Genomic DNA, 25429 nt, shown 5'->3' with positions numbered 1-25429 from the left:
ATACAGGATGCTGGGGATTGGCCCTACTATATGCTCCAGCCCCTAAAAAGCAAACTTTTAAAAATGAACTTGCTGAGGAGGCTGGGTGGGGAGAAGAGGGAATTGTTGGTCATTGGTGGAGGGATGTTGACGCTGGTAGGGGTTTAGAATGGGAACAATGATCGATCAAAACTGTCATCAGCAATTTGAATCATGGGGAATGAAACAGAACAATAAAAAACCCAACTAATCCCTGGAGGGAAACTCTACAGACCCTGTGGTATGCCTTTTCCAAGTGAACCTTTCAGTACCTAGTTCTTCATTTGTCTCCTGCCTGTATGGCTTCTCCTGGATCCTCCCCATTAACAGTCAAGCCTGTGGGAGCCTTTACCATGGCAGCAAACCCCACTTTAACCCCACTGTCCTCTCCTGCCCACTCCTGCCCGTCCTACCCTCGACTCTCAACTTGCCGCCTTGTGCTGGATGGCACCATTCCCTCATGAGACACCATTTCGTAGTAACTCTTCAACCCACTTTCGCTTTTTTTTTTTTTCTTATTGGGTACACCCAGCGATGCACAGGGGCTACTCCTGGTTCTGCACTCAGGAATTACTCCTGGCAGTGCTCAGGGGACCATATGGGATGCTGGGGATCAAACCCAGGTTGGCTGCGTGCAAGGCAAACACCGTACCTGCTGTGCTATCGCTCCAGTCCCTCTTACGATTTTTTTTTTGACCAATTCAAGGGTGTTCACGGGGCTATTCCTGGAGGTGCTTGGGGAGATCATACAGTGCCGGGGCTGAAACCAGGATCCTACCATGCAAATCACACATTTCGGCTTGCGGAACTCTCTCTGGTTCCCTAAAACTTTTGTTTTGGGGTTATACCTGGTGATGCTTAGGGCTTGCTCCTGGTGAGCTTGGGGGACCATATGGGGTCCAATAACTCACATTGATGATGTCTGAGGCCAGTTTCCTGACTCCCCTGAAAGTTTATACAGTCTGTTATTTCTGACCCCACACGGCCCAGAAAACGTTTCATGGAGATGGTGTGGTTGAACATGTCAACGTAGGTGGTGTGAAATCAATGCCCCGATTAAAGTGTGCTACTATTCTACTTACTCTTCAGTAAGTTATTTGGGCCAAGACTACATATAAAAGTTCCTTATAAAAAGTAAAGTAAAGGCCCTCCCGTTGATCATCGATTTGCTCAAGCGGGCCCAGTAACGTCTCCATTGGAGACTTTGTTGTTACTGTGTCTGGCATATCGAATACTCTCGGTAGCTTGCGGGGCTCTCCGCGAGGGGCGGAGGAATTGAACTCGGGTCGGCCATGTTGGCCGCTTGTAAGGCGAACGCCCTACCCGCTGTGCTATCGCTCCAGCCCTTATAAAAAATAAGACAATATTTGATTTATATTCTAGGATGGGAATAATTTAAAGGGACTAGTACTGTTCTCTTTTTTTTTTTTTTTTTTGCTTTTTGGGTCACACCCGGCAATGCTCAGGAATTACTCCTGGTGGTGCTTGGGGGACCATATGGGATGCTGGGAATTGAACCCGGGTCAGCTGTGTGCAAGGCAAACGCCCTCTCCGCTGTGCTATCACTCCAGCCCCTGTTGTCCTCTTTCCTGAGCAACAGCAGACTCTACATGAATGATTGCTGTGAGTCCATTTCACTCTCTCCTCTTTTCATTTCAGCAAAAAAAAGACAAGAAAACAGGCAGAGGATTCGACAATCGGTGATGACAATGAAAAGAAAGTTTTAGATAAAAAACCGAGGCCTTCTCTAAGCCGTCGGTCAAGCGGGCGTTCGTCCGTAGGGAGAACCGTGTCCATCTCCAGTGAATGGCATGACTATAAAAAGGAGACCAAAACTATCCGCGTAGAAGACATCAACTCTGATATGATTCACAGAGGTGACAGGAAAGACGTGAGGGCCCCTTCTCCGTACTGGACCATGACAAAGCACACCCAGGAGAGCACATCCTCCTCGACCTCCTCAACCTCAGACGCATTCTGGATGGAAGACTATGCCCACATGGAAAAGGGCAAGGGTCATCCTGAACCCCACATGGAAAAGCGCAAGGGTCATCCTGAACCCCACATGAAAAAAGGCAAGGGTCATTCTGAGACCCACATGGAAAAAGGCAAGGGTCATTTGGAAACCCACATGGAAAAGGGCAAGGGTCATTCTGAAACCCACCAGGAAAAGGGCAAGGGTCATTCTGAAACCCACATGGAAAAGGGCAAGGGTCTTTCTGAAACCCACCAGGAAAAGGGCAAGGGTCATTCTGAAACCCACATGGAAAAGGGCAAGGGTCATTCTGAAACCCACCAGGAAAAGGGCAAGGGTCATTCTGAAACCCACCTGGAAAAGGGCAAGGGTCATTTGGAAACCCACATGGAAAAAGGCAAGGGTCATTCTGAAACCCACCTGGAAAAGGGCAAGGGTCATTTGGAAACCCACCTGGAAAAGGGCAAGGGTCATTCTGAAACCCACCTGGAAAAGGGCAAGGGTCATTCTGAAACCCACCTGGAAAAGGGCAAGGGTCATTCTGAGACCCACATGGAAAAAGGCAAGGGTCATTCTGAGACCCACATGGAAAAGAGCAAGGGTCATCCTGAACCGAAAGTTTATTAGTTTGCAAATTTTTGATTATAGACAGATGCTTTTGCAAAGTTTTGACTTATGTGTACTGCATGCCTGAGCTGATGTGCAGACTTTTAAGTTTTCTTTGGCAGCTCGACTGTGAAGTTCTTCAGATACCTTCCCTGCAACCTCCAAAAACATCCCTTTGCGGTCTCACCAAGCTTATTCTCAAAACCAGCAAAATCATTTGTATCATGAAAACCCTCTGTTCTGTGAAGAGTTCCATTTTTCAGAAAAGGCAATGGATGTACCATTATGGTCCAAAACCAGAATGTATGAATGTACGAACATAGGTTTTTCTCTTGAGTACCCATAACCCTGTCCCCCCTCTCCCTCCCAAACGACAGATTTAACTGCTTTTGTTTTAGAGAAGTGATGAAGATAGTACAGATAGTACAACAGGAAAGGTGCTTGCCTTGCATACAACTGGCCTAGGTGTGACTCCTGGTTTCCCAGATTGTCCTCCCAACCTGCCGGAGTAACCCAGGACCAAGCCCTCAGTACCACCAGGTGTGGCCCCAAAACTATGTGACCTTTTATTCGATTGTACTCTAAGTCAAATATTTTAGCATAAAATAAATACCTGTTGATGAAATGATTACAAGGAAATACTTGTTGAAGAACTAATTAGGAAAAAAATGACAAGAAAAATATTAGAACATTTTATTGACGTCAGGTCAACAAAGAATGATGACCTACATTTTAAGTGTTAAGATTGTTTCACCTTGTTGGAAAAAGAGAAATGCTTATGTGTTTGCTGCTCTGGGATGAGAAAATGTTCAGCTCTTTTCTTCAGCATCACAACTCATCAAGAAAAGGTGTATGCCCCAAATTGCCACTTGCTGCCATTGACTTCCGGCCAGACACAAACTTCTTTGCAGCCTAAAAGCAAGCAAACAAAGAAAAAAAGCTTTAAAAAAAGTAAGAAAATGTGTCGTCAAGTAGAGTAAATGCTTTCTGTTCTTTCAAGAGTTTGCGCGAGGGCATTTTCAGTCAGCAACTCTGAAATAGTCTCTTGTGCTGGCGCAGAAGACACAGCTGTTTACGGACTGTTCCGTCAACTGCATGATCAAGTGCCTGTGAAAACAGGCAAAAGGGGAACTTCAAGAAAACCTGTAAATCAGGGCAGAACTGGCCTCAGGCAGAGCTGTGCTTTCCAACTGCTGTAGAACAATCGGGTCAATAAAATGCACTGATTACAAACTCTGGATCTTAGTATTCCTTATGCTACTACTTTCAAATACAAAGGTTACAGGTCCAGGGTTTTATGAAGAATGGTATTGGTGCAGGAGCAGCAAATGAACCAAGTTTTTTTTTTTTTGGGGGGGGGGGGGAGGGCATACCTGGCAGGATAGCAGTACTCGGGGTTCATTCCTGGCGGGGCTTGTGGGACTATATGTGATGTGAGGAATAAAAAAAAAAATGTAGTTGGCTGCATTCAAGGCAGGCGCCCGACCTGCTGTACAATCTCTCCAGTCCATTCCATAGTGACAGTTTGCAAGACCCAGTTTTGGAAGAGTACGTAGTGACAAAGTTAGGTGCCAAGTTAGTGTTTCTTTCCTTTCTCTGCGGACCAGATCCAATCCAGGGCCTGACACAAACAAGGCAAGTGCTCTGGTCACTAACGGTGGTACTCAGACCACCACGTGGCACCAGGGATCAAACCTGAACCTCCTGCATGCATGGCCTGTGCTCCAGTCCCTTAAGCCACCTCCCTCTGGTCCCCTTCAGATCTGCAGTGGCGCTCCTGTATTATCAGGCAGAGCAGGGCAGACAAAGAGGTCCAGCATACAGCCCAATCCTTGCCTTCAAAACGATAATCTTTAGGAATCAAGAATATATGTGAATAACACTGCATGAGCAGAAGACTGCCTTAGACCATGAAGAGAAGAGAAAAAAGCTTAGACGCTACATCACAAAGGTATGGTGGGGTGCTTGACTTGGGAGGAAGAAAAATGCCCAACTTGACTAACAGAATGTATCGATTCCCCCCAAAAACTGCCAATATCTGACCCATCCTGGCTTCCAACAATTTAAATGGTTTAAGCTGAAGGTAACTGAGTTGGATGAGGAAGGTAATGCACCCTCCAGCCTCCATGTATCGGGCGCTCGACAGCAGAGTGAAGCCTACGTGTTCCTCCTGAAACTAGACCACCAAGGAGAAGTTATGTGATGCTGCATCTTCAGTTTTCACCTGCTTACCTTGGTGACATCAGCATCGGTGACTGAGTCAATCTGTTGAAGGACGGTGGTTGGGGGCACATATGAACCAGCTACTAGAGCCTGGGACCCAATTTCATCCAGGAAACCTTCTGAAGACTCCACTGACATCAAGTACCCAGCTTTCAGCTTGTTCCTATCAAGGAAAGGCAGAAGTCAGTTTTATACGGCTCCCCGCCCCCCACTTTTGTTTTAGGACCATATCTGATGGTACTCAGGCTATCAGGCGAGATCCTGAGGGAGGTAGTCCCTGGCAATACTCAGGGGGCTGCAGACAGGACCTGTCCCATTCTGTCAGAGTGTTTGACTTGCATGTGGCCAACCTGGGTTCAATCCCTGACATCCCACATGGTACCCTGTGCAGTGCTGGGTGTGACTGATGCCCCCCCACCCCAAGATGCAACCTTTCAATATTATGACTTTTTTAAATTTCACCTTTCTTCTATATTTCAAACACACACACACACACACACACACACACACACACACACACACACTTTAAGTCCAAGCTCCTGCTATTAGTTATACGATGCTTCACTTCCTACCCAAACCCAAGATGCTCAAGTCCCTTCTATAAAATGTAGGGCACAAACCTAGTTCTTTTGGGGTAGGGTGGGTGGGTCAGTTTTGACAACACCTGGAAATGCACACCATTTTTTTTTGCTGGGAACCGAACAAGGATTTGGCCACTTGCAAGGCAAGTTAACGCATATACAATTGGGCTTGTGTTCACAATCTAAGGTATGGAGGTTCTATGGTTCGCACCCTTAGATATGGAGGGCCAACAATATGAAGTATCAAACTTTTTTGGGGGGGCGGTGGGTTGCAACTTCCAGCTCAGTGCTTTAAGATCTCTCTGGGGACCATGCAATGTTGGGGATAAAGCCCGGGGATACCTGCATGCAGAGCAAATGCTCCAGTTCACTAAGAATGTATCTGATTCAATGATACACTAGAGAAGTTTGTAATTTCTAGCTGCAGAAAATACTCAAGAAGTGTATTTTGATATGCAATGTTGTTTAGGAACTCAACAGAAACATAAAGTAAAAAAATAAATTAGTAAGGAGTGGAAGATGATTTTGGGGCGACTCTAGAATTAAAGTAACTATAACTATTAACAATTATGTTTAAAAAATAAAGTATTCTCACCTTAGGTGATGGGAGGCTATAGGTGCGCTGCCCATCCCATCTAAGTGTTTGCTTTACGTTTGCCTGAGAATGTGAAACATAGGGTTCCCAGGAGACTTACTTGGCGGCCTGGATGTCTGTGCTGGAAAGGCTTCCTTGAGCAATGGATTTGACTTGGTTATAGGCAGCCTTGATGACCTGGAGCAGACAAGTACCATCTGGTGATGCTTTGGGTTGCATGTCCAGGTGGCGGGAATTATAGGTGGGTCTGACTAAGGGGTAAGGGGGGAGCAGCTCTGAGGCGTTCATGGGTGAGGGTCCTTCACCCACAATGCCATGACCCCGGGGAGGGGACATCTGACCCCACAGCCCTAGGGAGGAGTCACTTTCAGTCACAGTAACTTCAAGCTCCTCCACATGAAACTTGGCCCCCCTCTCAGAAAGCAGGTCTGTGGCATCAGGAAACCCGAGCTTGACTTGGGTCACACGCTGCAAAATGGACAATCGCTGTGGCCATCAGGGACTCTCCCCGAGCACCTTTCCCTCTGGACAGCTGAGAGTGAGGTCAGAACAAATGCCAACTGGCAAGGGATGTCTCCTGGGTCCTTCAGGACAGGACTTACTCTGCTCACACCCCCACTTTTGTCCCCACAACACAATGTGTGCCAGGACTCATTACGTGGCTGCTTTTGAGTTATCTGGGAACTGTAACCTTTTCCCGAAACCTTTAACTGTTGCACCAGCAGCATCTCCGATGGAGGGAGCCTGGCTGCAGTTCCCGTCACTCCTGCTGTGCAATCGACTCTGAGAATGGTCTGAGAGCAATCGAACATTCAAAATATGGGACCCAATGGTCCTGTATTTGAGAGAGAAAGCCTAGTGTTCCTCGGGGATGCCGGTGTCGGGAACCACGCTCAGCGCTTCAGACACGCACACCATGTGTTCTCCCACAGGCGGCAGCCCCGGCTCTCACTGGGAATGAAAACAGTACAACTCAATACCACCTGTCCAAAGGGAACCAAATACCCCAAATACCAGGGAGGCCTTTCCTCCCTCTTTTTCAGAAACATCAGCACACTGTTTCAAGCACAGAGCACTTGTACTTGACAATGCTATCACATAGTACTGAGCTACGGGTACGTCAGGGGATTCATGCAGCTCGGGTTCCTGACAGGAAGAATATGTGGAGGGGGAAATTTCCTGAGAGTCAATGAGGTAAGTGCGCAACTCACATCTCCAGCAGCTGCAGCCTGGGAGATGGTGTAAATCCCAAAGAGCCCCGAGTCGGAGTAGCCGGCATTGAAAGCAGAAACCTGGAACAGAGGAAAACTGTCATTTGATGCAAAAGCGGCAACTTTCCCTCCGTTTACCTCATCAAAAACTTGTATCTTCAAAGTATAAAAAAAATGAGGATTTCATTGAATGTGTTAGGGACCGAAGTTCTCTCTGGATGCAGGTGCACCCTTTTCAGAGCTCTGATGAGTTTTGACTTTGAGGTCCCCCTAAACAGACTGTTTCCTTTGTGTGGGGATCTTTTCAAACCTTCATTTTATAACTAAAAGGTTAAAACATTAGCCCGTGAACAACTATTATTGCAGGTGCACTGAGGCTCAGGAGTACGGAAGGCAGGCTTTGACCTCCTTCTTTTCTGTGCTTTTTCCCCTTTTATTTTGGGGAGGTGGGTTTGCATACTTGATGGTGCTCAGGCATCACTCCCAGATGGTGCCAGGGACATATGGGGCACCAGGGATTGAACGCAAGCCAGCCACATGCAAGGCCATTGCCCTGCCCACTGTACTTTCTCTCTGGCCCTCTGATTACCTATTTTTATCACTTTGCTTTCAGTTCTAGGGTCAGAGTTAAAGGGTTAGGGAAACATCTCTGCTTCAAGGACATTCTTCAGATGTCCACAGTGACAAGAAAGGAGGTCCTGGATACCACAACACTGCAGTCTTGAGGCCGAGCAGAGTACTAAGCTCTGTAAGGTTTGAAGCAAGATTGCCCACTTGTTTGGCATCACTCAAGTGCTTGCGGAATCGTCTATGTTCCTATTCAGCCATACTTTCAGGGTCCTGCAGCGGGTCCCTGAAGACAAGCCCGGAAGCCCCCATTCTTAACTAGCGTTACTGGTGCTTCCTGTGCATGTTCATGTTTGCAAACTAAGGGTTTGGTAAAGTCTAAGAAGAAACGTGTTTCAATTATAATTCTATTTCTATACCGAGTTTCCATCCCAATGATTTTCTTTCCTTATTGTCAAAGAATTTTCTCTTCCCCCAGATCACAGATGTGCCTGGTGCCAGTGACTGAGCTCTGGACCTCTAACTTGCTCTGGGAGGTGCCTAGAGCCATAGACTCATCTTCTGCCCACCCCCCCGCCCGCCCCCACCAAGTCCCCTAACTGCAGAGCTGTTTCAAGTTGCCTAGTTGAACCTGCATCCTGGTGCCTGGGCACGTGTGGCACACACAGGGCCATTTTCTGGTAATAAATCAGACTGTTCCTGGTGACCACAGTGTGTGAGGTGACATTGGGGTTTGAACTCCAGCCGCTGTGACCGTCAGGCAGGCACTTTTAAGCCTCTGATTGTTCTCTGGGGCCCCTCAGGCTAACAAGTGGTATCGAGTTATACAAATTCATACTGAGTACTGATACTGCATTCCATCTAAACTATGCTGCCCAAATGCATCACTGAGTGAAAAGTGGATCAGAAAGAAAGAGAGCAAAGCCTGAATTAGGAAAGAAGAAAAGCCGAGGAGTCTGTTAAAAAGCAGCAGTTAAATTTAACTTAGGAAGAAGATAATGCTTTTGAAACCAAGCTTCCGGGAAGAAAAAATAAAGCTTGATATTTCTGAAGGCTCAAAGGGCTCAATCCCAAGTAAACATTCACAACGGCTTACTATTGGGCTGTTATTGCAGTTAGAGAGCAATATGGGGGAAAAAAACCCCCTATTATTAAAAAGTTTGGAAACTATGAAAATTAAACGAAGGAATAAAACTCGAGAAGGCTGGGGGCTGGAGATATTACAGTGGATAGGGTGTTTGCTTTGCCCATGGCCGACCTGGACTTGGGTTCTATCCCCCGTATCCCACATCGTCCCAATTCTGCCAGAAGTGATCCCTGAATACTGCCAAGCGTGGCCACAGAAACAAAACAACAAAAGGGGCCGATTTTAATTTCCTCTATTGGTAAAGAAAAATTGCTGAAATTGTACCTTGTTGCGCAATTTAATACATTACCTTCTATTAAAAGTTCAAAAATTATTGTGGCAACATGATCTGTAATAGTGTTAATATTCACCTTTAGCGGTACAATGTCACATACCACAGCTACCACCGAAGTGCTGGCATCTCTCTGCCACTGTCCCTAAATCCATCCACTCTCCTGTCTAACACCTCCCATCCCCCATCTCAATTTTATTTTTTAAAATTTGTATCTTATTATTTTTTTGAGCCACATCTAGCAGTGCTCATGGCTTACTTCTAGCTCTGCCCTCAGGGTTCACTCTTGATGGGGTTGGGGGACCATATGGATGTCAGGAATCGAACCCAAGTTGGCTGCCCTACCCACTGTACTATCGCTCTGGCTCTCAGCTGTTTGCAGTCTAACGTTTTCTCCCTGTGGGCCTTGTTTTATTACAAATCCAGTCTCTCTCCTTTGGACTTACTTAGTTCTATCCATGTTGGAGCAAAATGGAAGATCTTTTATTTTATGTGGGTGAAGTGGGATGTTTGGGGTTACACCAAGTGGTGTTCCAGGCTATTCCAGGCTCTGTGCTCAGCAGTGACCCCAGGAGTACTTGGAGAACCACATGCAGGGCTGGGAATTTGAATACTGGTTCTGCAGAATACAGGGTAAGCATCTTAACCTCTAAACTATCCCTCTGGTCCCTTGGATCTTTTTTCTTTTTTTTGCTTTTAGGTTACACCCGGTGAAGCTCAGGGGTCACTCCTAGCTCTGCACTTAGGAATCATTCCTGACAGTGCTGAGAGACCATATAGGATGCTGGGGATCAAACCCAGGTGGCTATGTGCAAGGCAAACGCCTTTCCCATTGTCCTATCATGCCGGACCCCATCTTTACATTTTCTTAACTGGAGTATCATGTTAATGGCTTTATCATTTTTCATTTTTCCTGTCATAAAGTATATTCTAAAGTATTTCATTCATTCATTCATTCATTCATTCATTCATCATCCTGTGATTCGTCGATTGCCTCGAGTAGGCCCCAGTAACGTCTCTTTCATCCTAGCCCTAAGATTATATTCAAGGCTCTTTAGGAGAATGAGACCCATCATTGTTACTGGTATTTGGCATATTTGGTACGCCACGGGGAGTTTGCCAGACTCTGCCCTGTGGGCAGGCTACATTCGATAGCCTGCAAGTTTGTCCAAAGTAGGAATGAGATAATAAGATGTCATAAAAAGATGTCCTGAGAAGAAGTCTCCAAGACTCAGAGACTATAAATCCTAAAGTAATAAAGACTTTTTATTATAAAATATTGCCTTTTCTTTTTAACTTAATTTCAGGCTGTGGGGATGGATCGTTAATGTTTCTGTGTCTATATATATATATGTGTGTGTATGTGTGTGTGTGTATATATATATACGCACACACATATATGCATCTTTGTCATCTAAAAAGCATATAAAATTAAAAAAAAAATGGTGCGAGGGATCAAACCCAGGCACACATACAAGGCAAGAAGAAATGAGTGATCTATGGCGGAGCTGCACCTTTGATCCTCTCGGTGTATTTTCTTATAGAACTGACTGAAAAGAGTGAAATACAGGAAGCACACCAAAGAACAGGAAGGGATAGAAGAAAACAGAGCGGGGGGTGGGGTGGGTGAGGGGGAGAAGACCAAAATCAAGGGGATTATTTAATGTGTAACACTTTATCCTACAGGGAGCTAAAGTGTTAATCTCTGATTTTGGTTACTTTATGTATTAAAGTTGCTGAAAGATGACAAGTTTTTGATAGACTCAGTAATGTATTAACATCAAGTCCGACCATCTCTTACATTTTCTAAAGCTTTTAGCTTTTACCTTCAATGGCCGTAAAGCTGGGGAGATCCTGGCCAGGCTGAGGAAGGTGGGTTCCGACCGCCCCCTCTGGACTTAATAAAATGCTCTGACTCCTGTACCCCCAAAGGTATTAAAGTCAGCACAAAAATGATCAGGATGGTTTAAAATGAGATTAGTGAAAAGAAGATGAGAGACACCAGCTTCTCAGACTCACATCAAATGGTTGGTTCACTCCCTTGGCAACAGCCTGGTACAGAGTGCTGGTGGCATTGCTGCCTCTTTTGACATGGGGTCCGGCCCCCAGGACATGCTGGAGGACACTGAAGGCATTGGCTTCCGCACTCCCGATGGCCGCACTTTCTGCGACAAGGGCGGCATGGACAAGACTGTCTCCGTTCTGTTTCCGAATTTCACCTGGATCGCGGGTGGAGAGAGCGAGAATCTGCAGGATTTCCCTGAACATCGTGATCACCTGGTAAGATTAAGCTATCTCAAAGCTCAGTACCATGTCATCCTCCATCCTTACCCCAAACACGCACACGCACACACACACACACACACACACACACACACACACACAGAGTTTACAATGCCCAGGCACTGTTTGAGGGAAGACACAAGGGCTGTTCCACTCAACTTGCCCTAATAAACCAAAATGCTCACCTCCACGGTACTGACTCTTGGCGCCAGAGAGACCAAGCCCTCCCCTCATATTCAGAAACTGCTCAGCAACTTGCTTCAGAACTGGATGACTCACACCTATTTCAACAGAAATAAAAAACAAGCCTTTCTAAGACATCCATTCAGCAAATACAGGACTACCCAATTCAAGGACAGACAGTTAAAAAAAAAAAAGAGTTCTTTGCTAAATACCCATTTAGAACATTTCAAGCATTATGCTACTGATCACTGTTTCTAACATGCCTCCTGGCACTTCCATCAAAGCATGAGGCCTACCTCAAGTGCTGGACAGTTATAATAAATCCCATTACATGGCTGTACCATCATTCATTGAATACATTCTTTTCCCTTCTTTTTTTTTTAACCACACTGAGGGGTGCTTCAGGTGACAGGTGACCACTACCTGAGTTTGGTCTGAGGTCACTCCTGCTGGTGCTCAGGGGATTGACTGGGGGTCTCCTGCCAGAAAAGCATGTGTTCACCCCCTTGCATTCTCCACCCAACCCACCATCCATTCTGCTTTAAGCACGTTGCCAAAAGTTGACTGTTTCCACAACCTGGGGCTGTGCATTGGAGGAAACGATCAGGAGAGTGAAAGACAGACTGCGGCAGGGAAAAGAAATCATCCTGAACATATAAAAGATAACTCCACAATAAAAAAAAACCCCAAAACTAAACAATCCATCTTATCAATGGGCAAAAAACTGAAAGACTTTTTTTTTCCTCCAAAAACACTTTTGCCAAAGGGGGGTTCAAACCCTCTTGATGCCTGCCTTCTCCAAGATCCGACAATGAACACTCCAGGACACAAGCCTGACAAGTAATCCTAGAACTCCATTCTCTGTTATGCTCATGAAATTACAATTTAAAAGGAAGCCAGCTGACTGCTGGTGGTCTCAACTCACCAAGTCCGATCAAAGCCATTCTTGCACTTGTGAAGTGGTTCTGAACGAAGAAATGTAACTGAGGAATAAAAATTAGTAAGGTTATATTGGTATAAATCTGGCAAAATAAAGGGTTACCCCAGGGCTGAATTAGACACTGAGATTTTTATTTATCTTTAACTTAGGGAAGCAAGGTAGATTTTACTCAATGAAGCTCATTTAGAAAGATGGGAAGGGGAAAGGAATTTGTGTTCATCAGAGAACACAAACTTTTAAGCCAAGAGACACAAAAACAAGAAAAGGGAGTGTTCAAAGGAGAAAATGGGCTTGAAGAGGAAGCTGAGATTTAATTTTAAATACTCCACTTAAACGAATGCATGTACATAAGTGAAGGTACTAAAACAAACGTGCATCTCAAAACACCATCTCCTCTGTGCTTTATCCCTGGGCCCAGTCTGCAGGCTGGCATGGGAGGAGGTTCAGTACAGATTCTGGACTCCATCTAAACTTCACCCTTGGATTATATACATCACGGTCACGGTCCTCCCGTTGTTCACATCGATTTGCTCGAGTGCGCCCAGTAATGTCTCCACCGTGAGACTTGTTGTTGTTACTGTGTTTGGCATATTGAGTACGTCATGGGTAGCTTGCTGGGCTCTCTGAGAGAGGCGGAGGAATCGAACCCGGCTTGGCCGGGCTGGCTGCGCAAAAGGTAAACGCCCTACCGCTGTGCTATTGCTCCAGCCCGATTATATACATAATATATACTATATATAACATATATATTACATAATACATGTATTATATATATGTTAGGTCTGAGGGTCAGTGCCATTAACACTGACCCTCAGACCTAACATATAAAAGAAAAGCTAATACACATCACCTATTTTGGGGGTGGGTAGGGGTAGGGCCGCATCTGGCAATGCTGAGGGCTGATCCCGGGCGGGGCTCGAGGGCCCATACAGAGTACAGGGATCGAACCCAGATTGCCGGCGTGCCAAGCCAGCGCCTTCTCCACTGTACTATTGCTCCAGTCCTAATACACATTCTTAGCAAGAGCACCACTGCTCCCAAGAGTTCTTGAGGGTAAGAAAAAAGTACAGTGTCTACTTTTTTATCTGTGGTCTTATGCCTGGTTAGCACACCGCCATCACCAACACCACTGTCACCATCTCAGCAGAGGGGGCATGGAAGGGTGAAAAATAAACCAGAAAAGTGGTTTTAAAAAAATTGGCTTCAAATGTTCCTGGGGGGAATGAGTGATATTGTTGAGCATCACTAGGCCAAGAAAACGAGACTAAACTTTCAATCGGCCTAGCAGAATTTGAGCCTTAAAATACAGTACCCATATTGGAATACTGTCTGACTGAAATCCAGTCATGAACAACTTTGTAACTGTGTTAATCACACACGCTGATTCAATTAAAATAAATCAAAAAGAAAAAAACTCACATTTATGAAATCACTTTGGAAAGTCATTTTCCCCTGCCCCTCTGTTGAATGCTGCCATTGCTTAAAAATATTCCAGCATCATTTTTTGGACACTCCCAGCAAAATTCAGAGTTTACCCCTGGTTCTGTGCTCAGAGATCAATTGCCTTGGATCCCTTTGACCTACGTTTGAATCCCTCGTACCACACAGGGTCTTCTGAGCACTGCTAGGTGTCACTCCTGAGCACAGAGCCAGGAACAGTATCTAGTACTTCTGGATATGGCCCAAAACACAAAAAGGAAGAGGCTAACAATTGGTGAGAAAATTCATTTTGTTATTTGTCTCTAAACACTCAATTTTCCAAAAAAGATGGGAGTCATTTGATATGTCCTTTCATAAACTTTTCCTCCTCAATATGCTATAGAATTCTTACCAATTAAAATTTTTGAATGGCTGAATAGCATTCCACTCTATAGACACTTACTACATTACTTAACTTGTCCCCTGACAAGGGAAATTTAATTTGCTTCTAATTTTTACTTTTAAAAATGAGGCAAAAAATTTGCAATAATCCCATAATAGATGGCTTTGTGGATAAGATTGTTTCGCTTTGTGGACTCTTTCTGCTTCCTTAATAACATTATCTTCATGAAGGTGAATTTGATTCATGAAAAATTTTCAAACGAACCAGAGCCCTCTCTCATGAAAAGTGCCAGCTTCAAGGCGCACAGTAATCGCTCTAACTAACTTTCTGCAGGTGCCATATGCACCTGGGCCTGCAGAATGGATCCTGCCAAGTAGTGCTGATGTTCAACCCTGAAGCAGCACCCCAAAATAACATCGTTGATGTTCACTAGCATCCATGGAGATGCCTAAAGAGGCATGTACCTTGGATACTAAAAAGATCTGTACGTTTGCCACAAGTGAGGGGGCACTCTAGATAGGCACCAGACTCAGAAAGTTTTCTGGGCAAAAGAAATCAAATCCCATACCACATATGTGCAGTTGTAGAAAAAAAATGTCGTGAAGATGACGATTCACCAAGTCTGCGCAACAGTATTATCTCCACTTGTCACCACTTTAAGAAATCTAGAGAAAGTCATTATTTCTTACAGAAAGTAAGAAATAACCACTGACTGTCATCATGTAACTACAAGAAAAAAGAAGGGGGGGTGGAACTTACGAATGTCTCATACTAAATTACTGATAGATAAGAGTAATTTCTTTCTTTTTTAAAAATATGAAATGCTTCACGAATTTGCATCTCATCCTTGTGCAGGGGCCATGCTAGTCTTCTCTCTATGTTCCAATTTTAGAGGATGTGCTGCTGAAGCGTGCACCAAACAGTTTCTTAGTCAACAGATAAATCAAAGGAAGTAATAAATATAAAGTTTAGATTTCTGCAGTGGGTAACCAGGATGAAACGAGAATAAAATCCTTAACTAAAAAAGTGTGGACATCACAGTAGATCCTCAGACAATGACTTTAGTAACATCACTACAAGATATAACCATGATCACAAATTGACTGTTGGCGTATTTAATGCCTGAAACAACTGTATTATGAACAACTTGGTAAATCTGGTGTGATAATAAAAAACCTTTTTTAGGGGGAGGAGAGAGGTACAATGGGATAGAATTAGAAAATTAAGATTATATGAACTATGAACATCAACACTTTAACATTGCAGACTTAACAGCGTCTCATGCTTTGAAACAAGTTCTGCAAGAATAGACCTGCCACACGAGATGGATATGGGTCCACAGCAAAGTAAGGCTGTTGTGCTGTGACAGAGACAGTAAGCCCACAAGGGTGGAGTAGGAGGGAAGGAAGAGGGCTTCATCATTTCCTACAGATTCAAAGATTTTGCTAAGGGCAGACTTTCAACATCAACTTACAATTTGAATACTATTTTATTTTACTGTTTTGGTTTGTTTTGGGGCCACATCCCGTGATGCCCACGGCTTACTCCTGGCTCTACGCTAAGAGGTCACACCTGGTGGTGTTCGGGGCACCAGCCATGTGCAAGGCAAAAGTCTTATCTATGTACTAGCTCATCAGCCTCATACAAACTGTCTTCAAAAAGATATGTATCACAGATACATATGAGCCCTGCTGAAAGAAAATATTTCTAGATAGTAACATTCAGTGCTTTTACTTGGGTGATGTAGTCTTTTTCTTAATTTCTTGAATTTCCTTCTGTTTCTTTTGGCTTTTTGGGTCACACCCTGTGAAACTCAGAGGTTACTCCAGGCAGTGCTCAGGTGAACATATAGGAAGCCAGGGATTGAACCCAGGCTGGTCACATGCAAGACAAATGCCCTACCCACTGTACTATCATCCCAGGCCCAATTTCTTGAATTTTCTATAATGATCATGTATGTAATACATGATATATGCACTACACCTTATATATAATACACACACACACACACACACACACACACACACACACACACCCTTATATAATACTTTAGGGTAAAAGATGTTAAAAACAAACAAACAAACAAACAAACAAAAAACCACTATTCAGATAAAATCTCGTCAAAAGTAAACTGACAGAAAAAGCAATTTCTTAAATTAGAAGATAAATTTAGCAAACATATCAGAAAAAGAATGTTCAATATGTTTCATATGCAACTAGGAAGATCATAAGACATATACCTCCTCTGACGTCACCTTCCCAATCCTATAATCAGGACAGTACAAGGAATTAGCTAAGGTATTTTTGTAGGCAGCAGCATGCAGATTTTCAATGACTTCTGTAAATGAGCAGAGAAACAGTTGAAGAGATACAATTAAAAATAAGAAATCTTCAGCATCTAGAAAACAAGTGACGACACACTTAGGTCATCCTAAGGTACTTGCATGTTAAGACTTGCAGCCTTGACAATTATACCGGTCACATGTGCTGAGAAGAAAAGATTATTTATAACAGCAGCTTCTATGAGCCGAGTGCACCTGCCTTTAAGCCCACTTCTCTACCGTTAACTTTGGCACCATGTGGTTAAGTAGAATGGCCTTGGGTTTCATGAAGTCTAAACCTAGTTTTTCAGTTCTGCCACCAACATGACATAAGTCACTTGACGAGAAATTTCCTTCCATTTCTCTTAGGAGTTATGAGGTCTGAATTTGTCTGTCTTAGGTCATATTACTCACTTTCTGGGATCAAATACACTTTACTGGTGCCTAAGTACTGTCCTGTGTATCTGCTTGGTCCTCTGCCCGAACTATGTCCCCTCCATTTGCTCATTATTTGGCAATAATACTACACCAGATAGAGTGATAGGTAATGGAAACACAGATGAGTAAGAAATGACTCGGACCCTCCAAATGTTGAGGAAAACCTGAAATAGCTATTATGGGGATGAAGGCAATTGCGCCTCCAAAGTACAGCAGGGGAGGACAGTGGGAGAGGGAAAGGAGTAACAACACCGGGGTGAGGAATGAGTAGAAGTTTCCTAGGTGAAAAATTTAGAAACAGAAGCAGACAAAGAAATCAACTACAGCGAAGGAATGGAATCACGGAGGGCAAGAAAGAACAAGAAACAAAAGAGGTAGGGAGGAGGCATGAAAGTAAATGTATATGTTAAGTTAAAGCGCTTGGACTTTACTCCAGAGATAAAAAGCCATTAAAGAATCTGGAGTTAGAGTTAACAGGGGATGGACTGAAGGCAGAAGCAAAGGCAGAGACTCCGGCCTAAAGGCCATAGTCATTACTGTACTACTGATTTCTGGATTGACTTTTTAAGAAACTTTTAAAAACTGATCTTTGTGACTTACAGTATTGTAATGATGGTTTTCCGTGCATGTAACTCCACACCTGCAGCTATGCACCCACCTCCCTGCCCCCAAGACTACACAAATTATTCAGAGAAGATGAAAGCTGGAGGCTAGTTGCTGCCAATGTGGATGGAATTATCTTTTCCACAATGCTACCATTTAATTTTTATTTCAGAAGTATAAAGACCACGCTCCACTGTGACATTAAGCATCACCATGACACGGTACTACTGGAGACCCTCTGGACCCCTGTGCTGAGTGAGCTGCATTCCTGGCCGAGCCCTTGCTCCCACTCACTTACCTACATCTAGAAACTGCGGCTCCTCCTAGTGGTGCTTATTTACTAATTTGTTTTGCTAACTGGACTTGTCAACACTGTAAAATTACACATTGCATAAACAAAAAAAGTAAATATAAAAATGTCCTCATTTAAATTTTTTTAAAAATAATACTAAGTTGCTTGCTTTGGAAAGAGGCAATGAGGTGAGTTGAACAGAAATAATTCTTAACAGGGCCAGAGACACTGTACAGGAATTAAGGTGTACCTCGCATGCAGCTGGGCTGTGGTCTCCAGCACTACCAAGAGTGAACCCTGACCACACGGTTAGGAGTAAGCCCTGAGCACCGCTGGGCATGACCCCTCCAAAAGGTTTTTTTCCCCCTTTTCCTTTTTGGGTCACACTGGCAATACACAGAGGTTACTCCTGGCTTCTGCACTCAGGAATTACTCCTGGACGTGCTTGGGGGACCATATGGGATGCTGGGAATTGAACCTGGGTCGGCCACATGCAGGGCAAATGCCCTATGTGCTGTTCTATCGCCCCATCCCATTTTTAGTTTTTAGGTTCTTCTTTTGAATGGTGCGGGAGAGCCAACGCAGGCGCTGGCACACGTGAGGCCGCGGCTCTACTCCCGAGCGGCAGCACTTGAACCCAAGTGGGGAAAAACAACGGTAATCGCAACTCTCTCTCTCCCATCAATTTTTCTCAAAAACACAGTACCTTTGGGGCCAGGGAGATGGCTCAAAGGGCTGGGGTGCATGCTCTGCCCAAGAGAGGTCCCAGGTCTCTGCATGGAGCACCCCAGGGGCTGGCCCCAGTAGTTCCCAGCACTGTGGACTGAAGCAGCACCAAGCACCAGGCCCAAACACTAATGTGTCCAGCATATACAGCCAGGGCAAGTATCAGTGGGCATGCCCTGGCCCTGATGACCGCCCACGACCCACGCACCCAAACAACGGCACTATTCTGAAAACACACTTACGAGCCTGGGGGTTCTGAAAAGCCACAGCTTTGTCAATCTTCAGCTGGGACTGAAGGGCAGCGACCTCCCAAGGACGAAATTCTGGTGCGGTGGTGACATTGAGCAGGAACTCCATGAGAACGTCACTGCAGGCGACAGCAGGGGAAGGGAGAGTCATGAGTCAGGAATTTTCAGAGCAACACCTGCCTGTCCCACGAACGGTCACACTCTCACTATTCATCTATAGGTGGCTTTTAAGTCCCCTTAAAACCCGGTGATTTGAGCAGGGGGAAAGTGACCGTCCCAAATCCAATGGTGATACTGCATTAACCTAACCCACAGTGAGACCCAAGCTGATGGGGGCCGAGGCGGCTACTCACACATCGTCCCGCAGACACTCCACCGTGTAAGCCATGCTCTCCCTTGTCGAGGTCACGCTGCAGTGGAGGGAAAGGACAGAGGATCAGCCACAGCAACAGCAACAAGCTCCTCCTGCAGCTCTGCCGAAGTCACCCAGTTCCATCAGAAAGAGGAGTTTTCTTTCCTGCCTCTTGTCCCATTGAGTGCCAGCCGCCACTGGCACAACAGGTGCCAGGGCAAGGATGCAACCAAGGGGTCTTTCTCTCAGCACTAGCTACCAAATCCTGACCCCATGGCCTGGGGGGGACCTGTGAAAGTGCTACAGAAAATATTTTTAAAGTCGGAAAAATGCATAAAAGTTCTCCTTTTTTTTTTAAAAAAAGGGCACATTTACAAATTAAAATATTAGAAAATAATTTTTTTTTTTTGGTTTTGGGGCCAAAGCACAACTTTTAAATGTGCTTTGTCCTTAAGAAATGTCAGTACTGGAGAAATAGTTCAGCATGTAGGGCACTTACCGTGCACAGGACAGACCTGGGTTCAGTCACAGAGTACCAAGCCAGGGCCTCAGTGGATGAGGCCCCAAATCAAAACAGAAAGAGAAACAACCCCACCCTCCGCCTTCAGACTGTTGTCCTCTTCCTATTGTATTTGGTTGGGGGCTGTGCCCAGGGGTGCTCGGGCCTCTCCCAGCTTCTCTTTTAGAGATCTTTTTCAACTGTGCCCAGGGGCCCATGTGGACCAAGAATCTCACTCTAGCTTCTGCGTGCGAAGCTTGTGCTCTGGCCCATAGTGCTCTCTTTAGCTCCTGAAACTCCCCTCTTAAAGTTTCCGCTGCCCTGAGTGCTGACCCCCGCACTGTTGGCAAGAGCCCTTCTATGTTCCATGGTTTTATCTAACCTAGCTGCATCCTGTAGGAGGCGTCATCCAGTATTTGTCGATCCTTAATTGACTGAACAATGTCTCCAAGGTTCATCCATGTGTAACGTGTCAGATTTTCCTAAGGTTAAATTGTCTTTTTTTTTTTTAATTGAAAGTATTTTCTAGGCGCTAGAGCGGTAATAGCTCAGCTAATAGGGCGCTTGTGTTGCACACAGCTAACTCAGCTTCGATCCCTGGAACCCGATATCATTACATCTTAAACAAACCTTAATTTACCACCAACTGCCTCAATTCCACGAGTTATCTTGAAAGACGAAGCTCCTTTTGTTGTCTTAAAAAAAGAAAGAACACTTGTTTTAGTTGCTTTTTAATGCTGACAAACACCACAGGACTTCAAAATGTAATGTTAGATTAGATTCAAAAGCAACTTTCCTTGACCCCAGAGTACAGGGAGAAGAAATGAAATGGAGGTCAGAGGAGAGAGAGATGAGAAGCTACAGGGGCAGGGGACAAGGGGACTCACGCACATCGGTGCTGAGGAATGACAGAGCTAACTAGTCAAACTACAGAGTCAACAGCAGAAATCAGGAGACCCAAACTTCGACAAGCAAGCTTAAAAGGGTGGCGGTGGGGGGCAGGTAGAGAGGGAACCTGGGAATCCTGGTGGAAGGACGCTGACACTGGGGGCGGGATCAGTGCTGGAACGCCGTATTGTCTAAAACCTAACTGTGAATAACTTTGTAAATCATGGTGCTTTACAAAAATGAAAGTTTTGTCTAAAGGAAACTTTCTTTTGCCCCCAAAATTACATTCATGTGTCCTGGGAGCCACCTTTGTGGTATGACGTGGCCACCACAGCCCACAGGCTCAATCTCAGGTTCACTGCTTGGTGATGCTCTGGGTACCAAGGGATCAAACCTGGGGCCTTGCGCAGGCACAGCGTGCTCTCCAGCCCTCTGAGGGATCTCCCTGGCCCAAAAGAAACATTTGCTGGTCACCAATTAAGTGCTTCTCGGTGGTCAATTTCTCCGCCCATCCAACTGCCCCAGCATTTTATGTGGCAACTGAACTGAGTCGAAAACAAACCCTCAAAATCCTGTCTAGCAAGGCCTATAGGACCTTACTTTCATTACAAGTCTCATCACTAATACCTTCAATACTTAAAGATGTTAAGCACTGGAAATTAGGTCCCACCAGCGTGAGCTCTAAATCCAGTGACTGAGAAAGTCCAGTCTGAGGGAACTGTGACTCCAGAGGCGAGACTGCAGTCCTGGAGCTGCAGGCCAGGAACACCGAGGGTTGACGGTGACCAGCAGAAGCTTGGGAGAGGCACAGGAAGACTTTTCTCAGTCTGTGGCATGGATCCGCACAGGCCAGGACTCCCAGGGTAAGTTTCCACTTAGACCACCCCGGCTGCAGTCACAGTATGGGAATAAATTACGGCGCCACATTTCTAAACAAGCTGAGGTAGAAAGACGCTGGCTTACCAAGCTGGAGGCAAGGCGGAGCAAATGAGAGGTCCCTAAAATGTTGGTGTCTTCATAGCGACTGCCGGCTTTAATGAACACGCCAATTCTGGATGTGGGAGCGTAATTTTCCATGGAAGCAATAACGAGGCCATTTGGTAACTTGGTAAACTGTATTTGAGATAAAGCAAAGACGTGGTTACTGTCAGGACATCACCAAGGACAGTAAAGCAGGGCAGTGGGGGTGGGGGGGTGGTGGCGGGGGCCGCTGCGAGCACCTCCGCGGGACTCACCTCGAGATCCTGAGGATGCAGAGCCACTCCTGTCGGCGCAGCCGCAGGCTTCACTTTCGGAGCAACTTTGAGGGAATAAAACCTCTAAAAACAAAAAAGACAGGTCACACACAGTTTCCACAAGCAGAGTGTACACAGTATCAGTGTGCCCGAGAACAGAATTCCATGGAGAATTGGACTCATTAGGACTCAACCCACCACTGGGTTGAGCGGGGCGGGGCGCTACTCCCCAAGTGGTGCTCAGGAGGACAGGGTGGGGATCAGGGCCCTCCTAGCTAGAATGGGCAGAAAGGGTGGCAGTTCCGCGTGAGGATACAGTGCAGGTCAGATCCTCAGTGCCAGGATTACCGGGGGTGGGGGATGGAGTTTGCTGCCAGGGGGACACCCAGCACTGCCCAGGGTCTCCGCATATCAGCCTGCTCCAGGCTCTGTGATGCAAGGATCAAACTCAGGGTCCTGCATCAGGTATGTGCATTAAACCCTGTATTAGTTCTTCGCTCTGTAAACCACTTTTACACCCAGCACTGTTGAGGCAGGGCTCCTCCTGGGTGTGTGTCTCTGTGTAACTGTGTGGTGGGGCAGTCAAACCTTGGACTAAAAGTGCAAAGCTTACATCCTGTCCTCTAACTCTTGTCCTGGTCCCAGCCCTTAAGGCACTCTTTTTTTCCTTCTTTTTTGGGTCACACCCAGCAATGCACAGGGGTTACTCCTGGCTCTGCACTCAGGAATCACTCCTGGCGGTGCTCAGGGAACCATATGGGATGGTGGGAATCGAACCTGGGTTGGCCACATACAAGGCAAATGCCCTACCCGCTGTGCTATGGTTCCAGACCCCTTTGGCCACTCTTAAACCTCAGCTTAATTGTGATTTGTGGAGAGACTGGAAAAGCTGTGAGTTCATGTTCACTTTTTACTATGTAAACAAATACTGCATTTTAATTTACAGTCCAACATTTGCAAAAATGTTTTAATAATACTTTCAATTCTGCCTCAGAATATTTTTTAAAAAGTCCAGGGCTGACACATCCACACCTTTTAGACAGTCTGGCATTTTTCTCCCTAACTACTCAAAGAATCTCAACTTCCATCTCCAAGCAGAAATGCCTTCATCGCCTTAAGCACTTCAGTAACCTTCAAAAAAAGACCAAGCACACCTGGCAGATATCTTTCACATTCCCAGTGTTTCCCGAAGTATCTTCACTCTCTACTATTAAGTCTATATAATCAGGGGTTTTATCTAACCTTTAACCAGTTCAAATGTAAGTTTGCTCGAGATAAGCAATTAACAAGCTTCATACATAGCTGTGTCCCAATATTAAAAAATATATATAGTTACTGAAAGAGTAAAGGGCCCTCTTAGACCTCTGATAAGGGATCAGAAATTCATAACTTTATTTGGGGGAGGAGGGTTGGGGACAAGACGCCACAAAAATTCTTTGTGATTATGCCTACGGTTTTTGAGGTTACTAGCAATGTTGAAGAATTCATAAGACCTTGTATACCCCAGATCTAATGTACACATCATTGGCGTTTCCTGCGGGTCCCATTAGAGACCATGGTGTCCGACACTGAGATCAATCCAGAGGGCCTTCAGCACTACACTAATTTCCTAGGGTCCATTTGCTGCACGTTTACGTAGCCACCTTAAAATGAATTAGCTTTGCTTTAACAAAGGTAATTAATCCTAGGATTCTGGTGTCTGATTTTTCAAAAAGAATTTGAGACATGTAACCAGAGTACAAATCTGCATGATCCATACCCTCCCGGGCCAAGGCAGGTTGAAGTGGTCTCCCAGCCAACGTGCCTCGAGTAACTTTGTTGCTTTTGTGTTTCTACAATGTGTCCCAATCAAAACTCTAACAAAGAATCACCCACTGACTAGTATGTCTTACTGACAAAACATGCACAGTCTTTTGTAAAAATAAGTGCAATGATAATAACTGCCTCCAAATTTACTACAATTTGTCAATACCGGTCCTCTGCAACTCGGTTACTTATTTTTGCGGGTAAGGGGGTTAGTAATTCCAAAACGCGTTCCAGAGGCCTGGCTGCTCCTCGTGGCTATTCTCATCTCTGCAAAGGAGGTGAGGAGGCGGCCAAGGGTGATCAGGGACCCAAGGGTGATCAGGGACTCGTGCGGCGCCAGGCGAGCCCCGTTCACAGCAAGTGGCTTGACGTCTCTCCTACCTCTCCAGCCTGGGCTCCCCACTCCCCTTTTCGGGGGGAAGCTGGGGAATGAATGAATGGAATAAAGGGGGATACGCTGATGTTCTTTTGCCAGACGGAACCGGGCTGCCCTCCAAAGGCTGTTAATGATCGGTCTTCCGCGGACCGCCAGAGACGGCGCTTTGTCCGACTGGGGGCTCAACTGCTTCCATCCTACGCTCAGAAAAACGCTGCTCCCTGGTCCTTCGCCTCTTTCTGGCGGGCAACTAGGTACCAACCCCACATCCCGGCACCGGAGGGGGGCCGGGGGGCGCTCAGCCGCGGGGCGTCGGGATTCAGGCGCTATTCTAGGTTCAGGGGGTCCCTCGCGCGCTGCAGGATGCTTATTTGGCAGCACCCCCCGGCCACTAGCACCAGCCAGCAGGACCCCGCTCCGAGCTGCCCCCCACGACAGTGTCCTCAGAGGCAGCGGGGCCTCCGGGGAGATTCCAAGTGAACGCGATCCCCGCTGGCTGGTCGGGGGCTGGGGCAGGAGGGTCCCCGGCTGGCTCCCCCTCCGGCACCTGCTAGGCCCCCAGAAGTCACGTGACCTCCCAGAGGTCACGGCGGACCCTCGGAGCCCGGCGGGCGCCCCGGCGCGGGGATGACCTTCAGAGGTCCCCACCGGCTCGCGTCCCCTCGGCCCCCTCTCCCTCGGCTCGGCTGCTCGGCGCTGGACCCCCGGCTTCTAGGACTGGCCGGTGTGTGCGTGTGCGCGCGCGCAGGGCTGCTCTCCGGCTCCGACCCTCCCGGTGAAGGACAGACGGAAGCCCGGAGGACCGGGCATCCCAAACCAAGCACCTGCGGCCCGGCCTGGACCGACTCGCTGACCGACGTGCCCCGCCCCCGCCGGCTGTGCTCACCGAGAAAGACCCAGCTCTGGTCAGCAGCTTCATGGCTCCAGATCGTCCTGTGACCCCCTCCCCGGTCACGGCCGGCTTCCAGGAAAGCAAGATGGCGGCGGGCGGAGGCCGATTTCCCAGCGGCCCCCGCGGCACTTGGCCACGCCCCCTCGCCGGGCGGCTTCTCTAGCCGGCTCGCACTCTACTGCTCCCCCGGGGCTGTCGTGGGGAGGGCGGGCCCGGCCGGTCCTTCAGGATGTCGAGAGGGCGGGACGTCAGTGTTCAGGAGCTTCTTAGGTTCCCAGACTAGAAATTCACTCTAGAATCTTTTTTTTTCTTTTTTTCCTGACGGGCTCGG

At 46.4% G+C, this 25429-nt stretch overlaps 1 protein-coding gene and 2 non-coding genes across 3 annotated transcripts; all 3 read right to left on the bottom strand.

Moving 5' to 3' along the window:
* Positions 1-3268: 3268 nt before the first annotated feature.
* Positions 3269-25219, bottom strand: LOC130045958 (cytochrome b-c1 complex subunit 2, mitochondrial). The gene is made up of 14 exons (XM_056138849.1): positions 25093-25219; positions 22025-22108; positions 21753-21902; positions 20532-20596; positions 19404-19460; positions 19045-19169; positions 16663-16760; positions 12586-12643; positions 11663-11758; positions 11214-11413; positions 7210-7290; positions 6099-6175; positions 4832-4985; positions 3269-3511 (listed from the first exon to the last, which is right to left on the bottom strand). Exons 1-14 carry the CDS (start codon positions 25123-25125, stop codon positions 3428-3430), a joined length of 1362 nt encoding a protein of 453 aa, XP_055994824.1. The 5' UTR covers positions 25126-25219; the 3' UTR covers positions 3269-3427.
* Positions 15233-15338, bottom strand: LOC130046037 (U6 spliceosomal RNA). The gene has a single exon (XR_008795651.1). It is a non-coding gene; the product is annotated as a U6 spliceosomal RNA (small nuclear RNA).
* Positions 19573-19706, bottom strand: LOC130046044 (small nucleolar RNA SNORA30/SNORA37 family). Its single transcript, XR_008795655.1, has one exon. It is a non-coding gene; the product is annotated as a small nucleolar RNA SNORA30/SNORA37 family (small nucleolar RNA).
* Positions 25220-25429: the final 210 nt, after the last annotated feature.

The sequence above is a fragment of the Sorex fumeus genome, unplaced genomic scaffold (assembly GCF_029834395.1).
Source record: "Sorex fumeus unplaced genomic scaffold, SorFum_2.1 ptg000130l, whole genome shotgun sequence".
In the NCBI taxonomy this organism is placed as follows: Eukaryota; Metazoa; Chordata; class Mammalia; order Eulipotyphla; family Soricidae; genus Sorex; species Sorex fumeus.
This window is presented reverse-complemented; position numbering and strand designations above follow the sequence as displayed.

Coding starts and splice junctions, on each gene's coding strand:
- LOC130045958 (XM_056138849.1), bottom strand. CDS start 25,125: ATGAAGCTGCTGACCAGAGCTGGGTCTTTCTCG. Junction 22,109..25,092: donor CCAGAGCTGGGTCTTTCTCG/GTGAGCACAGCC, acceptor TTTTGTTTTTAG/AGGTTTTATTCCCTCAAAGT. Junction 7,291..11,213: donor GAGTGAACCAACCATTTGAT/GTGAGTCTGAGA, acceptor CCTCTGTTCCAG/GTTTCTGCTTTCAATGCCGG.